This window comes from Lepidochelys kempii, chromosome 3 (assembly GCF_965140265.1).
Source record: "Lepidochelys kempii isolate rLepKem1 chromosome 3, rLepKem1.hap2, whole genome shotgun sequence".
In the NCBI taxonomy this organism is placed as follows: Eukaryota; Metazoa; Chordata; order Testudines; family Cheloniidae; genus Lepidochelys; species Lepidochelys kempii.
In genome coordinates, this window is record NC_133258.1 from 162,513,264 (window position 1) to 162,531,999 (window position 18,736).

Sequence of the window (18,736 nt, forward strand, 5' to 3'; positions counted from 1 at the left end):
CTGTTCTCAGTCTCTTTCAATTATAGTCATTTTAGGTGTTACATGTAACAATACTGGATAAAAAGAATTAAGAAGTGTTTTTTAAGCTGATACCCCTTTAAACTGTATTTTTAGGTTGAATATTCTTGTAATTCTCTTTTCTTCCATGACAAACCATTTTACTTACAAACAAAATAGCCCACAAGACATTTGAAAGTTATCTAGTAAAATGTAATCAGGCTCTTTTTATATTAATCTCATGTACCCAATGCAGAAATACCTGAAAACAAGTCTGATTTAGTGAAATGCAATGTGATATTTTATAGGTATATAAGATGCATTAGAGGTAGAAGATGTATCACAGTTCCTATTTCTGTTAATATTTGAAACTAATGCTCTGCAAGATGGGTACACAGTAATTTCATGAGTATGTTACTCTAAGTGTCATGGGATCAAATGATAAAGGATTACAGTGGCAGTTAAAATTAGGCCAGAATTAGAGTTCAAGGATCAACAGTGAACCCAAACTTTATATAGCATCCCCCATGTGACCTCTCAATGCACAGATTGCTTCATAAAGATAGATCTGAAAAATAAATATAAATAAATAAATAACTGCAGAGTAAAAAGGGGACCTGGTCCATGACTGGGGCTTCCAGTCACTACCGTATACAAAAAATATGTATTATTGCTTTTAAAATTAAATCTTATCTAGATAAACATTCTAGAGTCAGATTAGAATTTTTTCATGTGTTTTGTCAAACGTTGTGCAATTCAAGCATCATCAGATTGGTTTGGGTGCCAAGAACTTTCTGGAAACTATAAGGTACAGGCTTTGTATGAAAACGGGAGTCAGCCAGGAACACAGTGAAGAAGAGCATTATCTGGATCCAACTGAGAGTAAACACACAAGCTGCAGAGTTTCAGACAATTTGAGGGTGATGAATTTAACCAGTGGAAATGAAAGAAACACTAAACGCTAAAGAAACACTAAAACCTCTCTGCAAATGATAATCAAATACCAACCGCCATTCTTAATAAGGCTGACCAATAAACACAGAAGAGTCAATCCCAGACAGACTTGCTAAATAGACGGACCTTAATCATTCAGTGAAGACTAAAGTAATGACAGTTCCTTTGGCATTTCAGGTAACTAAGTGACCTGACAAAGCAATCAAATGGGTCCAGGCTTGGAAAAGGTCCTCCTTTCCGATCACTAGTCCAGGGCAAATGCTTACGTTTATGGATCCTGAAATGAGATTACTGGTCTACCAAAAGGTATAAAATATTAGAATTTCAAGAGTGAAAATCACCCAATCTATTGTTTCAAAATCTTTGTAAGTGAGTAACTTGGAAACTTCTTGACAGCTGTGCAAATCTTTTCCACCCAAAACCCCATCTGGTCCCTCCTCCTACACGTAGCTTTGGCAGGACATCTTGAAGGTCTGCAGATCGAGGTCTTTTTGGACTATCACTGTAGTTCCCTCTCCCAATAAAGCTTGTCCGTCTGTTTCAGTCCTATGCTGCTGCTATCATCATAAAAGCAGTCACAGTGCCTCCACCTTCAGGAGTTACAAATACTAAGTAAAGTGGAAAACAAAGGATTTTTTCAGATGATGCACAGTACTCATTTCAGCTCTTACAATCCTCAAGATGGCAACCATTAAGCTCAGTTTGGAACTGAAGTGTAGAAAAAACCGCAAGAGTATCAACATCATGAATTTTTCAAGGTTCACAATTCAAAGACAACCAAATTTCTAAATAATTGAGTACATCTCGCCCGGGTGTTTTGTGAGAAAATGGTCCTTAAAACCGGCATTGAGCAGAAGTGCTATTTTTGCAATGGTCCAGCATCTAACATAGCAAACCTTCGACCAGTGTAATTTTTAATCCTGGGCACATAGCTAATAAAGACAAGTCTCCTTTAAAGAAAAGTGTCTGGCTAGTGCAGGACTTTGATTTGTTTAAAAGGAATGCCATTAATTTGAAATTAACTTGTTTTTAAAAACAAGTTAAGTAATTTATGGCACTACACTTTGTCCCCAAATCCCCCACTTATTTATCTGAGAATATGCCCCCTACTTATTCTACCCATTAACACAGGAGGCGAGTGCCACACATATTTTAGTATATTTATCCTCAGAACACCCCTGTGAAGTAGGAATTATCCACTATTATCCCCATTTTACAAAGAAGGAACTGAGGCACAGGGAGACTATGTGATTTACTCAAGGTCACACAGGAAGTCTGGAGCAGAACAAGGAATTTAATCCTGGCTTTCTGAGTTCCAGGCTACCACCCCAGGTAGTGCACCATCCTCCCTCTCTTTTGTTGCCTCCAATTGTTCCACTCTTCCACCCCATTCTCATGGGTTACAATTTTTCTTTTTTTTGGAGGGGGAGCGGGGAAGTTTCTTTTTTGTGGGGGTCTTTTACCCTGCAAAGAGGGGAAAGCCAACTGGCTATTAAGGGGGAAACTAAACTGACTATACACAGAATAGTGTCACATGCTCAAACAAACTGGAAAAGGGTTAACTGCTCTCTAATCTTTCAGTTAAAATTATCTTTGGTGTTTTCCATAACAGTTGTTTTGAAAAAAGACCTCAATTATGTGATTTCTCTTTTAATCACCAGTGTCCTTTGAGAAACCATCATTAAAAACTGGTCAAATTCTTTGATGATAGTAAACATTTAGCTCAGTCTTTCAACTGCTCTTCCAGTTTAACCCACCATCTGTTACACTGCAGAGCTCTTCAATTTACCCACATAAATAAAGAGAGAGCAGGTGCACACAGAAGTCATACTTATAATACATATATGCTCTTTTATGGTAAATAGAAATCAGAACACATCACACCAAAAAAACCCAAGTAATACAGAGCTGATTGCTCCGCAAGGTAATCTGTGAAAGACAGCACTCAGATGGGGTGAACCAAACTAGTTCAGATAAAAGAACTACACCAAATCTTCAGTTTTTTCCCCGAACAAAAATCTTTATATAAAGTTCGGAAGTATTTATGTATATTTTTCTCTACATACATTGTCCTGCCAATAACTGCTATGAACAAAGACAGAAAACTCTCAAGGAAAGTCTGCTTTTGGGAGATTTAACCAAAATCAAATCCGTACTCCAAACCTTTTGAGATTTACTTACCACTGGAGTTTGGGCCAATATGTTGAACTTCCTTGGCTTTAAACTGACTCAGTGCTAAGCGCATATAAGCAGTGACCAGAAAAACGTAATTACCAATTAGAGTTTAGCCAATGGTCAGAAGATCATTTGATGCAATCAAAGAGAAGGAGCTATTTGACAGTTTAGAAAGTCTGTCAACAAACATAACTGAAAGAATTGGAATTTACAAAGAGATAAACGTCCTAAAAAGGATCTCAGTTATTTATCCACAAAGGAACAAATTTCTGCTACCCATACAACAAATAAGGAATGTTGGGGAAAAAAGGGTCCAAATTAAAAGGACAAGCTTCAACTAAGCCAAACACGACACCATGAGCTATTAAAGCCTCAGCCAAAACAACTAGACATCCAATTTGAGTTCTTCAAGACATATTTCCCATTAAAATAGCTTTGGAGATCATAGTTTGAGAGTTCAATAAAGCAGTCTTAATAGGATTAGACATTTTAGATGTCTATGCATTGTGCATTTACAGAAGATCAAAAGAAGATGTATACCACAAATTGTTCAAATGCACCCCTCCCTGTGGCTGTTTTAGACACAATTTCATTGAAATCCAGCTTGGCAGCAACATCTGGGAAAAGCAGCTCCCTTTGTATTACTAATGAATGTGCATCAAGGCATGGAATTCTCAAATACTTAATTTTTATATTATAGGTGGAGCTGATAGCACTGCCTATAGTTAAAGTTGCCCAACATTACCCATTATAAGACCCTGTTTTCAGTTGCTTATAATATTGTCAAATAAACCCTTTGGGCTGAAATTTTCCATGCCAGGTGCCTCCCCAAAAAGTCCAACTTGAAGCAAAGTTTCAGTTAAAACAGTTCTGCTATTATCGAGAATGAGATTAGAGAAAAATGTTGTTTTGCCCATGATAAAAAAAAATTCTTACAACCACATTGTTAAGAAGCTCAGACTCCCCCATGCTTTGGAGCATGGACTTGTAATTTGCTAGGGGGTCACCCTGATGCCAGAGATGTGCCTTCTGATGTTCTCATGAAGATTCATTCAAATTTGGCCAAGTTATAAGCCTCTGAAAAAAAATCTCAGTTTGCACATGGTAAGCAGAGACTTGTTAAAGTTTGGCAGATAAAAATTCCAAATAGTCGGTCCTCGCTGACATTGCTCCAATCCCTCACAGCTCTCACATGAGATCAGACTGCACATGCACCATCCCCACAAGGAAACTAATTAAGCATGCTCAATCCCACAGCTGCAGGACTTTCCCTCCAATTCCTTCTCCCAGCAGCTGGGGTCATTTTGGTGTTAGGAATCAAAACTGAAAGCAAGGAGACTCTCTCTCCTACTCTCAATGCTCCCCCTGTTGGTGCCCAGGCAGCATAGAGAGGAAGAAATAGCTTGACTGGAATGCAGAGGGGAGGGAGAAGCAGGAGCCAAGAAGGGGGAAAAGATAGCTGAAAGGGGGTGGGGACAGTGGCAGAACTGTTTGTATCGACTAGAACACATGCCCCTCCAAAATCTGGAACTGAACTCAAGATGCTGAGCCTCAACATTGCTTTGTTGTCTAGCAAATAGTTATAAAACCCACTGGCAAAGTTTGTCTCTCTCCCTGTCTGGTTCACACAGAAGAATACAGCCTTCTACTGCTACCAACTACTCCATTTGCTCAAGCACCAGATGACTGTACTGTGGATGTAAATATCCCAATCTTGCTGATAACCCAAGGTGGAGATCATGGTCCTACATGACAGGATTTCATTTTTTTCCAGTTTGCTTAAAAAAATTATGAAATTACACACAAAGAAAACCTACGTTAAAAGATCATTAAAGTTGCAAAGTCAAGCACACAGAAGTTAGGAAATGCCAGAATTAAGGTTGCACAGGCAACCTTGATTCAGCATCATTGTACCTGTGCATTATAATACAGTATTTAATTATATGATCACATTCCATTGTAACAAAAACCTAGACTAAAAATATAAGTGAGCTTCAAAAATGATCCAGCAGGTGGACTAGCAATAATCAAAGATATGTACAGCTAGAGAAATTGAAACAAATAAAAGGATTTATACAATAACCTAAACTAAAATTCATATGGAAAAATCCTCACGTATTAATGCTAGGACCATCACTATGAACTAGGATGGTGAGAGATTTTCACTTTACTGCAGGAGTTTGCTGCAGCTGTCAACATGGTCAACTGGGCTAAAGGGGACAGTTCAGTGCCTGGACAAGTTGCATACTCTGTAACTTTACTTGACTATTAAACACTCTAAAACATAGGTGCGCTCCTCCAAAAAACCAATGGGTTACTATGTTACAGTATTGGACTTTACTGTGGCATTTCTGATACTTCAGGTAGGAAATACCACAGTAGTGTCAATACACAATAAAGTCAAACACTCAATGTGTTAACTCCTGCTATTTTTTTAAGTGGCATCCACTATACACTGTTATTTCCTCTCAAAATACTAGTCTTTTGCAATAAGTTCTTGCTGCTGCCACTCTTGACATTATGTTGCAGAAAATCCAGCCAAATTATTTGTTCCCAACAAATTCCTATCACTCTGGATTTGTATTTAAAATGCTTTCTGTAAGCCCAGCGCACTACATGCGGACAGTTACGGTATGCTTGCACCACACTCGGCAGAGAACTGCCAGTGGCTGTAGCATTGAAAACAAATGCCAGTACGAACATCTGCAGCAGTGATCTGGCACCAGACTCTACTCTGCAATATTTGTGCCTTCTTGTTGCATAAGCAACTGCTTTTTAAAAGGTCAAAACAGGTTTCAAGCGACCCCAGATTGCTAGCAGAGTTCTAGGCCTTCATCAACACTCATAAGAATGGCCATACTGGGTCAGAGCAAAGGTCCAACTAGCCCAGTATTCTGTCTTCTGACAGTAGCCAACGACAGGTGCCCCAGAAGGAATGAACAGAACAGGCAATCTTCAAGTGATCCATCCCCTGTCACCCATTCCCAGCTTCTGGCAAACACCTCCATCCCTGCCCATCCTGGATAATAGCCACTGATGGACCTATCCTCCATGACTTTATCTCGTTCTTTTTGAACACTGTTATGAGCCTCCTGACCTTACTTGACCCAAAAAGCCCTAGAGATTCTTGCCACTTCAACAAGTTGTCTGGATGTGGAGCTTATTTTCATATCTGTACTCTCAGGACCCTGAATAAAGCAACGTGACTTGACAAAGCCCATAAAGCTATGTAATTGAACAAAAACAACCACAAAATATCCCCAGACCAAACGGAAACAAAAAAAATTTGCACCTATTTAAAAAATATTTGACTTTTCTCCTGAAAAATGTTTTTCTATTATCATGTGATTTTGTTTTCCTCAAACCTGATTAGAAAAACAAACAACCCAAAAACTTGCATCTATTTGTGATCCGGCATCTGATGCAGTCATGGTAAGAGTGTCAAACTAACATTCTCAGAAGCAAAAGAAAATACTAATGGCAAGCTATTACTCAGAACTTCCATGTTTATGGATTAAAACTTTTCAAAAACCAGGACACGGCAAAGAAACAAAAACAAAGCTTGTGCTTTTTAGACTCCCCAGCCAATCTGCTCCTGCAATCATCTGCACTTGTGATTTGCTTACTAATCACCAGGAGCATTCATAAAATGTACCTCAGTTCCAAAAAAGTAAGAGGGAAGAAGAAATCTTGGTAGCAAAGCTGTTCCATCTCCTGAGGCCCATGATACAACTCCAGACCGAGGACTTAGAATTACACTTAGGGCCAAAAGATGGCTGAAAATAGCACCTTGGTTTTTCACTTTTTTGTATGTCATTGCAAATTTACCCTGTTTAGATGCCAAAGCGATTTTCCTAGCTGTCACCATAGGACAGTCAATTAGGTCTAAGAATCAAATTATGCTTTTTACTGATTTGTATAGTCACCAATGAAGCTTCTAGAATAAAAATTTAACAGTGTAGTTCACTGTAAACAGGGCAGAAGAGAGTCCTGCTCACACATCACCATTGCAACAGCTCTGCAATAAAAACTACAGAAAACGAATAGTTTTGTTGGTTAAAGCAAGCAGAGGAGACTCAGAAGATCACACTCAGGAGACCTCTAACTCAAAATAAGGCTGACCAATACAGAGGAAGCTTGTTACAAAGTATATTTCTAAACAACTCCCATGTAAATTACAAACCACTGGGATACCTCTTATCACTTAAGACAATCTTACTGTGAGTAGTACAAATGCAAAGAAATGAGAGGCCATCAAGTCCAGCCCCTGTGCTGAGGTAGGATCAAGTAAACCTTAAACCAAAGGTTTGTCCAACCTTTCATTAAAGTCTCCAATGATGGGGATTCTACAACAACATCCCTTGGAAGCCTATTCCAGAGCTTAACTACCCAGACATTTAGGATTTCTTTCCTAATGTCCAGCCTAAACCGCCTTACTACAATTTAAGCCCATTGCTTCTTGTCCTATCCTCAGAGGTTAAGGACAACAATTTTTCACCCTCCTCCTTGAAACAACCTTTTATGTACTTGAAAATTATTATGTCCCCCCTCCCAACCTTCTCTTCTCCAGAGAGAACAAATCCTTTTTTTTTTTTTTTTTTTCTTCAATCTTTCCTCATAGGTCATGTTTCCTAGACCTTTAATCATTTTTGTTGCTCTTCTCTGGACTTCTATTCAAATCTTTCCTGAAATGTGGTGCCCAGAACTGGACACAATACACCAACTGAGGCCTAATCAGTGCGTAGTAGAGCAGAAGAATTACTTCGTGTGTCTTGCTTACAATACTACATCCCAGAATGACATTTGCTTTTTTGCAGTGTTACACTATTGACTCATATTTAGCTTGTGGTCCACTATGACCCCCTTATTCCTTTCTGCAGTACTCCTTCCTAGACAGTCACTTCTCATTGTGTGTATGTGTGTGTGTGTGCGCGCAACTGATTGTTCCTTCCTAAGTGGACTACTTTGCATTTGTGTCCTTATTGAATTTCATCCTATTTACTTTAGACCATTTCTCCAGTTTGTCCTCCAAAGGACTTGCAACCCCTCAGGGCTTGGCATCATCCGCAAATTTTGTAAGAGTACTCTCTATGCCACTATCTAAATAATTGATGAAAATATTGAACAGAACTGGCCCCAGGACTGATCCCTGCAGGACCTCACTCGTTATGCCCTTCCAGCTTGACTGTGAACCACAGATAACTACCCCCTGGGAATGCTTTTCCAACCAGTTACTCACCCACCATATTGTAGTTCTAGCCAGGCTGTATTTCCCTAGTTTGTATATAAGGTCATGTGAGATGCATCAAAAGCCTTACTAACGTCAAGATGCACCACATCTACCACTTCCCCCCATCCACAAGGCTATCCTGTCAAAGAAAGCTATTAGGTTGGTTTGACATGATTGATGACAAATCCATTCCGACTGTTACTTATCACTTTATTATCTTGTAGGGGTTTGCAAATTGATTAAATTATTTGCTCCATTATTTTCCAGGTACTGAAGTTAAACTGACTGGTCTGTAATTCCCCGGGTTGTCCTTATTACCCTTTTTATAGATTGGTGCTATATTTGCCCTTTTCCAGTCCTCTGGAATCTCTCCAGTTTTCCATGACTTTTCGAAAGTAATCACGAATGGCTCAGATACTTCCCCAATCAGCTCCTTGAGTATTCTAGGATCAGGTCCTAGTAACCTGAAGACATCTAACTTGTATAAGTAATTTTTAACTTGTTCTTTCCCTATTTTAGCCTCTGAACCTACCTCATTTTCACCAACATTCATTAAGTTATATGTCCAATTGCTATTAAACCTGTTTTAGTGAAAACAGGAACAAAAAAGTTATTTAGCACTTCTGCCACTTACACATTTTCTGTTATTGTTTTCCGCCCTCATTGAGTAACAGGCCTACCCGGTCCTTGATCTTCCTCTTGCTTTTAATGTACTTATACAATATTTACTTGTTAACATTTATGTTTTAACTAACCTAAATCTAAACTAAATCTCCCTTGCTGCAGATTGAGCCCATTACTTCTTGTCCTATCTTCAGTGGACACAGAGAACAATTGATCGCCATTCTCTTCAGAACACCCCAATCATATTTTAAGACCGTGTGTTTTGGGGGACAGAGAGAGTGTCAGCATGCTGTCTTGTAAGTTCAGACAGTAGCAGGAAGCAACCAGTCCTGAGGCAAGGGGAGGGGAAAATCCCAACATCAGCCCCCTGCCTCCTTCCCTGGGGTCTCTGCACAGCAATCAATCACACACACACACACCCCTCTGTGTTCAACAACATGAGCACTCCGCATTAATGGTTTGTTTTGTGTCCCAGAGCAGATCAGCTCAGCACAGCACATAAAGGCTGTCAGAAATGGTGCTTTGAAAGGGGAGGGCCATATGTCTCCAGGGCAGCCAAGTTCAAAACAAGCAGCAGAGTGGTCACTTGAGGTATTATGGGAATGCTCCAGAGGTCAATTACAGCGGAGAGAGCAATCAAGTGTCTACACTGGCAATAGAGTGCTGGAGGCTCTGTGCAAATAGCCTTAGGACTCTCGTCAAGGTGTTTTTTTTTGCAGCGCTGCAACTGAGGAGTTTCTGCGCACAAAGTGGCTTGGCAGTGTGTACAAATCTGCAGTTTGAGCGCAAAAAGCTGCTTTACTGTGCAGAAACTTGCCAGGGTAGACAAGCCTAAACCTTTGTCATTTTTGTTGCTCTCCTCTGGACTCTCTCTAATTTGTGCATTTCTTTCCTAAAGTGTGGTGCCCAGAACTGGACGTAGTATTCCAGATGAGGCCTCACCAGTGCAGAGTAGAGCTGGACATTTATCTCCTTTGTCTTACATATAACACTCCTGTTAACAGACCCGAGAACATTAACCTTTTTGCAACTGCACCACACCACTGACTCATTCAATTTGTGATCCACTATAATTCCCAGACCCTTTTCAGCAGTACTATCACCTGGCCAATTATTCCCCATTTTGCAGTTGTGCATTTGATTTTTCCTTCCTAAGTGCAGTACTTTGCACTTATCTTTACTGAATTCCCCTCTTGATTTCAGACCAATTCTCTAATTTGTCAAGGTCATTTTGAATTCTAATATTGTCCTCCAAAGTGCTTGCAACTCCTCCCAGCCTGGTGTCATCTGAAAATTTTATAAGCATACTCTCCACTTCATTATCCAAGTGACTAATGAAAATATTGAATAGCACTGGACCCAGGACTGACCCCTGCAAAGTCCCACCAGATAAACTGGGAGGGCACAACAGCGAGCCCGTCAATAACAAGTCTGAGTACAGTGTTTAAAGCAGTTGTGCACTCACCTTACCATAATTTCATTTCTCTAATTTGCTTATGAGAATATCATGTGGGACTGTCAAAAGCCTTACTAAAATCAAGATATATCACATCTACTGCTTCCTCCATATCCACTAGGACAGTAACCCTGTCAAAGAATGAAATTAGGTTAGTTTGGCATGATTTGTTCTTGACAAATCCATGCTGGCTATTCCTTAGAACCATATTATCTTCTAGATGCTTACAAACTGATTGTTTAATCATTTGTTCCAGAGACCCCAATGCTTCTGCTGCAATCATATAATGAAAGACTCTTTTGTAACTGGTAAAGGGACAGAGTTGGGATTGCCCTGGGAATATTAACTCTGAATTTCCTTGCTTTCGTGCCTTAAGGTTGACTAATGTACCTTACTGACTACACGTCTCTGCCAGTCTAAAATAGTACTGGAACCCTCAACTAGTCCTGGAAACAGAAATAAACCTAACTCCCTTATATCAGCAGTTCATAACAATGTGTTAAGAACACCTGGCATGTAGCTTACTTAGCAAGAATCTGATCTAAATCTCATTGAAGTTTTTGCACTGAACTTTCACAAAAGATGGATTGGACTCTCTTTTAATTCAACCTGCATCAAATTAGGCACGATGGTCTGTGTTAGTGTCTCAGTAACCACATTCTGAAATGTATCCTTAAGAAGTAAGCACCAAGAAGTCTTTGGTAGACAAAACAGGTTTCTTACATTTTACCTAAAGGGCCCTGGAAAGCAAGACAAAGTTTCCTAAGAGAGAACTATGCGGATTCTGTACCCCATTACCATTCACCTCCAGATCATCACTTCTAATCCGGGCCAGGCTCCTACTAATCAAAGTTATCACATTTGTGGTCTGGGGGGCTCTGGGAAATGCATCTGTAGCCTCAGAGCACCTGTGGCTAATTTTACGACAGACACTTGTTCATTACCTAAATCGACTCCCTTGAGGTCTATCTCAGAGGTCAAGGACTGAATGGGCATGAAAGACAAGTTACTTTTCCCACCCTAGAGGCTGTCCTTCCAATTTACGGTTGAGGCTTATCTGGAGAGCAGGGCACACTTCCCAGCACTGCCACTATCCACGTTGTACCTGTTCTGTGGATTCACAGAGGATTTCTGTCCCCAGAGCTGGCAATATAGCACCTTTCACGGGCACTTTTTTCCTTTTTTTTTTAAAAAAGATTGTAGATACTGCAGATTATATTATTGTTTTAGTGGGGTCAGGAGGGAAGGAAGGGGGGGCGGAAGAGAAAGACAAACAATGCACTGTACTGAAAGGCTGTTCTAGAAGGACTTCAAAACAAAACACATCTCACTGTAAAAGAAATGCTCAAAAAACTGGAGTACTTTTCAACAACTACATTCTTCTCCCACGTAGAAAGGCTTTCAGATAAGGTGGGGGATCTTGCCCAGAAACAAGTATTGTGCACAGTACCTTGGGAAAAAAAAAATATTCCACAAGCTAGCTGGCTCAGCCAGGATTAAGAAATATCTTGATAAACAGTTAATGATATGAAAGGCAAAGCCCCTTGGCTTCAAGTCAGAAAAGTAATTACTCCCATCTGGGCACACACAACCCGCAAAAGGGCTACAGTTTTAAATTGTATGAGCAAATATTTAACAGAAGCCCATGGATCCTCCTTTTGTAGCTGTATTAGGGAAAAAAAGGAAACACTGAAAAGATTTTAGGCTCATGGATATAAAGCAAGTATACAAGACCATATACAACAAATAAAGTTCTAGGAAAGGTACAAGTAATCCCTCATCTAACTAAGATACCAAGCTGTAAGGGTAAAGAAGGAACACCGCAAACCCTATTAGAAGGGTGGTTATGCTACTGAAATAAATCCCAATTCCACAGGTGGACTTCTATGTTCCAAAATGTTCACACGCACAGATCTGTACACAGATGCGTTAATAAGCAAATCACAGCAAAAAGTAGATACTAATGATCCCTGAAAGTTCCCATCAGTGCCTCTCCAAAGATCAGCTACCAGGATATTGGAGGGGAGGAGAAAAATTAGCATTCCCTCAGGGCATGGCAGTTCGTGAGTGCACAGTTCGCTGCATTTGCAACTTACAGCAGATACACTCCTGAGTGTAGCCTAACTATCTGCATACCAAAAGGATTGGTTTAAGAAAGGTTGGCTTTCACGGGGAGAGTTTGTTCTGCTATGTTCTTCTTGCTGACTTCTTGCTTATGTGGGTGGGGTGGTAGTGGTGGTTAATTGTTATGGACTGTATTCTACTTGATGGCAGGGTGCCCATAGTGTGGGATTGGCATCTTTTAGATTGTTTATGTTGAAATATTTCAGAGTAACAGCCGTGTTAGTCTGTATTTGCAAAAAGAAAAGGAGTACTTGTGGCACCTTAGAGACTAACCAATTTATTTGAGCATGAGCTTCCGTGAGCTACAGCTCACTTCATCGGATGCGTACCGCAGAAACTGCAGAAGACATTATATACACACAGAGACCATGAAACAATACCTCCTCCCACCCCACTGTCCTGCTGGTAATAGCTTATCTAAAGTGATCAGCAAGTTGGGCCATTTCCAGCACAAATCCAGGTTTTCTCACCCCCGCCCCCCCAGACTCACTCTCTTGCTGGTAATAGCCCATCCAAAGTGACCACTCTCTTCACAATGTGTATGATAATCAAGGTGGGCCATTTCCTGCACAAATCCAGGTTTTCTCACCCCCCCACACCCATACACACACAAACTCACTCTCCTGCTGGTAATAGCTCATCCAAAGTGACCACTCTCCCTACAATGTGCATGGTAATCAAGGTGGGCCATTTCCAGCACAAATCCAACACACACACACACACACCCTCACTCTCCTGTAGCAGGAGAGTGAGCTTGTGTGTGTATGGGGGTGGGGGTGGGGGTGAGAAAACCTGGATTTGTACTGGAAATGGCCCACCTTGATTATCATGCACATTGTAGGGAGAGTGGTCACTTTGGATAAGTTATTACCAGCAGGAGAGTGAGTTTGTGTGTGTGGTTTTTGGAGGGGGGTGAGGGAGTGAGAGAACCTGGATTTGTGCAGGAAATGGCCCACCTTGATTATCATACACATTGTGAAGAGAGTGGTCACTTTGGATGGGCTATTACCAGCAGGAGAGTGAGTTTGAGGGGGGTGGGGGGAAGCGGAGGGTGAGAAAACCTGGATTTGTGCTGGAAATGGCCCAACTTGATGATCACTTTAGATAAGCTATTACCAGCAGGACAGTGGGGCGGGAGGAGGTATTGTTTCATGGTCTCTGTGTGTATATAATGTCTTCTGCAGTTTCCACGGTATGCATCCGATGAAGTGAGCTGTAGCTCACGAAAGCTCACGCTCAAATAAATTGGTTAGTCTCTAAGGTGCCACAAGTACTCCTTTTCTTTATGTTGAAATAAACATATTCACGTTTTTTGAACAGTAAAGACCATACACTCCAACACTGAAATGCACAGCAACTTGCTACCAAAACCTGCCTTCAGATCTTACACACAAGCTAAAAATCTCCTGCTCTTTCCAATATACAACTCAAAATCCCCCAAAAGATCCACAAACTCCAAACAGCAAGATATGATGTGAGAAAAGATACAAGTCCTGTTCAGTGGCAGAACATTTATATTCTAATAATGAGAAAACCTAGGTTTAGATACCTGCCTCAGTCTCTCTCATCAAGGTACGAACTGGGAGTTTCCATAACTGGTGAGCTACGTTACCAAGAGAAAACAAGACTTGATTAAGAGCAGCTTGAACAAAGTTTCTTACTTGGTTCAGTCCTGGCTGGAGGACCATGGTGACAAAAGGAAATGACAGGAGGAGAAGAGCTGGGGTATCTACAGAGAAGATATGGCTGTTATAAAAGTGCAAATTTGGCCCCAAATCCAAGCTGCAAAACCCCCAAATTTCATGCCCCAACTCAGGAAGTCCTGGACTTTGTAAATTTGTTCAGATGGGGGAAAAGATGACATCAGCTATAAAGCTAGAAAAAAGACAAACCACCATTCAGCATCCAGAAAGTTATATTTGATTTTCCAAAGCATCAGAAAAGGAACATGCCCATGCTGACTTCTTCAAAGTCAGCCATTCTAGTGTATATAAGGTCACAAAGAGGCACTTGAAACCTACATTTTGTGACCTTGTCACTAGAAGAAAACTGCCACTCGACAATTGGATAGGAATAAAAAAAACCCTCAATAATTCCTTAACTATTGGCCCAATCTCAGCCTGCCATATTTTTGCAGGGTGATGTACAATCTCCCCTGCCCATGGAGTTATAATACTGTCAGACTCTTAACCACAGCAGCACTAATGGGCATTGCTGTTATACCAGCTATATTTTTTTTGCTATTTGAAATCACGCAAGCTACAGAGATTTTAAGAAAAATAAAGCGTCAGCACCAAGCTAACTTGCTCTAATTACCCAAAGAGTTTTAAAAATACTTTAATACCACACTTGAGTGAAATTTCTAAGTGCTCTTCATGCCATGGAGTGTTTCAACACGCTCCCTAAATGCACATAAACAAAAAACATATGACAAACTGTTGTCTCCCAACCGATTAAAATATTTCTTCCTGGCACACAAAAGCACTTAGTTAGCTTGTGTGGATCTTGGCCAAGAGAAGTATTCCACCCGCTACCAAGCATAAAGTTCAAACACAAGCACAAATATGCTTAAAAATGGGGCAGCTTCTGAAAGTTCAGAAAGCAAGAGAAAAGTCTGAGCAACTTGTTATTAAACCCTAGATACTTGAGGGGTTCACAGGATTGGTCCAAGGGTTGGCAAATCCAAAAAAATCTGTGTCACTCCAGTATCTGTTTGTAATGACCATGTGATTTTGTTTGATAACTCTAGGAAAGAAAAATGCATAATGCCCTAACCAACTCTGAAACCTGGCTAACGTGCATACAATTAAGTGAACAAAACCCCCACATCTGATCTTTAAAAAAGTCTCTAAATACCCTTATTATTGCCTGCCAATATAGTATATCTTTCCATAACAATAATCACCCTCACACCTGTGCAAAGCCCTTAATTTTCAAGTTTGATAATCATTTCAGAGCAAGAGAGTACAAAGAGACTACCTGTGTGAATGCGCAAGTTGAACAGATCACTGTGCCACATGTTACCACAGGGAAGTCCCAGCCATTTACTACTGTATGAGACTTCAAATCAAGTCACAAGCCATTAAAATCCAATAGTTTCTATTACTGTCTCTGATTATGTACCAAGCATGAGTCCAACTTTTACGTATCACTAAAGCAAAATGTACTCACTGTGATCAATGGATCATCAAAGTCTACCTTGAGCTTCACAGAATTGACTAAAGATTACGATGTGAGGGGAGATGGGTCTAGAGACGCTCACTCTCTGTCTAAGCAGCCCACACACAAAAATCATACTTGGAGAACCACTGTGCTAAAGGGCAGAAGTATTTATGCACCATCAAATAAAACCAGGATAAACAACTACAGTAAGAGAACCCCTCATGTCAATTCAGCAAGACCATGCCTACCTGTTTGCTTTTCAGGGTCTTCCCAGAAATACTTTGTTCTCTTTTAGCAACTTCATTCCCTCTGAGCATATTGATGAAGTCTTTCTTTGAAACAGATGACATCAGTTTAGCACGTTTCCTATTGGAATTCCCTGCTTCTTTCACTTTCTCATCAACATTCTTTTGGTGTTTCCGGACAGCATTAAATAACTGCACAACACCCCTAGGGTTGAAAAGAAAGATGATATTGCATTTTGCATCAGGTTGTCATTATAGATACACACACACACACACACACACACTCCAACAACATTGTGCTGGTGCAAATGCTAAAAAGACCATCAACTACTGTTCTCAAAAACAGTGACTTAAGGCTCTCACACAGCTAAAGAGCAAGTAATCATAATGCACCTCATTCTTCACACCTGCTGCTATGAACCAGACAGACATCTACTGCTATAGAACCCAATTCAGCAAGGTACTTAAGCACATGGATAGTCCCAATGAAGTCATTGGGGCTACTCACATGCATAACTGAACTAGAGCCAGAGTTCTTAACAGGTTATTGAGCAGTCACATCAAGTTGCTGAAGGATGGTACAAAGTGCTGGAGTCAACCACAGGACAATGCTCTACCCCGCCCCCCAAATCTATCACCTGCCACTCCCACCTATCAAGTCAGAAAGGGGAAGGAGTATCAGAGTGACCTCAGCAAAATAAAAGTAAATATAGAGCGAACACCAGCAATGTGTTCTGCCAAAGACACGTGATACCGCACTGAGGTAATGTGAGACAGTGATCTGACCACGAGAAAAATGAATTTGGTGAACTCTCTGTAGAGGAAAAAAAAAAGAACATGGTAGATGTGATTGATCTACATATTTTTAAGTACAGAATTAACAAAACAACAAGCTCAGGCACCACATTCATGCTGGGCAAACACTTAACACATTAAATTCTTGCCTAAATTCTTATGTTCTTATAAGACTTCTGAACTAGTTTGTTGAACTCAATACTGTACAAGGCAAACCTGGGTATAAATCACTTGGCTCCCACGAGTCACTTCTTAAGAGTTCTATCTGATTGGAAACAGATTACCCACACATGCTTTTATATCTGCTTTAAAAAAAAAAAAAGAAGAAGACGACGACAAAAACACTTTCTTACCGTGTAGCAATTCTCTGAAAATTTCTCTCCCTTTCTCTGTCTTTGGCAACATCTGGCTTCACTCTGCACATCATTTCCCACTCCCGCTTTTTATCAAGCTAGGTTATAAATATTGTTATGTGAAAAAACATTAGGCATTTTAAAATGTAACATACTTTGATAGGATATTCTGTAAGACGACAAAGATGATAAATCATTTGGAGTCAGTTTGGATGAGGGTTAGGGAAACTTCTAAATAGTACTTTTATGGGGCTGGACAACAGGTCCTGGGATAAGTTTGCCACACTCACACAAGGATGCCAATCAGATTCTCAAACAGCCTCTTGTCCCCACAAGGAGATAAAAAGCCCTTGAGAGTCCCCCTGCAGAAAATCTTCTGGGTGACCTAGAAGGATTAATGGAGTCTGGGAGGAAACTCAGCTCATCCCTTTTCAGCAAGAGAGTGGCGAACCAGGAGGAAATTATTCAAAAAGGAATCCTTCCCCACCCCTACCCCAAAAATCATATTCTTCATCACACAGTGTAGGAACAGCATAGTAGACAAAAAGTTTAAGTTAAATATTCAGCCAATAAAGGTGTGTCACATTTTGGGCCTACACTACTTGATGTTCTCCATCGAACAGACTATCATACAATGCACTGTATTTTGTGATGGGCAACGACATAGCAAGAAGAAAGCTATAAAGGAAAGAATTTGGACCAAAGAGGGAGAACATTGTGTCCACTGGAAAAAGAGCTGAGATATAAAACATTTCAGTTTTCTTTTGAAGCTCGCTGTTTTAAAATCCAGCCTAACCATATTTTCTGCCATCATCATCAGCCGCGGTAAATAGTGTTTTTATTTCCACTATGATAGTGGAAAGTTGTATTCCCCACCCCTGTTTCAGGAACAAGTTTGCATCATTTTTTTAAAAGCAATTTAACAGTGTTCTAGTCATAGGGATCTTACATTAAGTCTGTATCATACAAAAACTCGTTCATGAAATTAGAGTCCTTATCTTTATCATTCCAGGCAGACTACTATGAATTCATGAGTTTATGACCATGCTCTGGCCTTTGATCAAAAGAATTACCCTATTCTAGCTTCCATCAGCATGGAATTAATAAAAGGCAGACTGTTTTCAAGTTTATCCAGGGGTGAACAAATCAGTTTACAGCCTCACAGCCCACCACTAATTTGCAGTACCCCACATATTTATTGGATAACACGAGGTATTCAGCGTGAACGGTAACTGATTAGATTGCTTACTGCAATGCTTTGCATTTAAAAGGTGGGCTGTAACCACCATGGTATGTCCCAGCTAACCAAACCACTGACTGGGTCATCCCATTTAAATGCCTTGGCCTAACAATACTGTTTTAAGTGTTTCTATTCTGTACTTTTAATAGCAAGGTAAATCAATTTTCTATTTTTAATCACAATTCTTCATAGGAAAAGCAGCTAACCTACTTAATCAGCTACACAATTTTGTTTTAGTCACCTAACAATTTCAAAACTGCATACAACCTGGGATGCTTAAAACAACCGTAGACAGAACATGAGAAAAAATACTCATTGGGAAAGAAACTGAACTGGCAGCGTGATCCACTAGACCAGGTAATCAAGCTCCACTCTGATTTA

The 18,736-nt window shown here is 40.2% G+C and overlaps 1 protein-coding gene across 5 annotated transcripts in view; it reads right to left on the bottom strand.

Moving 5' to 3' along the window:
* The window catches only part of RRP15 (ribosomal RNA processing 15 homolog), a 46,633-nt gene that overhangs the window by 17,257 nt on the left and 10,640 nt on the right, over positions 1-18,736 (bottom strand). For 3 of the 5 annotated variants that reach the window (XM_073338871.1, XM_073338873.1, XM_073338870.1), the window contains exons 3-4: positions 17,116-17,213; positions 15,971-16,172 (exon numbers count right to left, since the gene is read on the bottom strand). The exons of 1 other annotated variant lie outside the window; for it this stretch is intronic. In XM_073338871.1, the coding sequence (XP_073194972.1) occupies positions 15,971-16,172; positions 17,116-17,213 (300 nt within the window). Of the gene's footprint in view, positions 1-13,935; positions 14,164-15,970; positions 16,173-17,115; positions 17,214-18,736 lie in introns of those variants that run through there. One more of the 5 variants, XM_073338872.1, reaches the window with a different exon arrangement.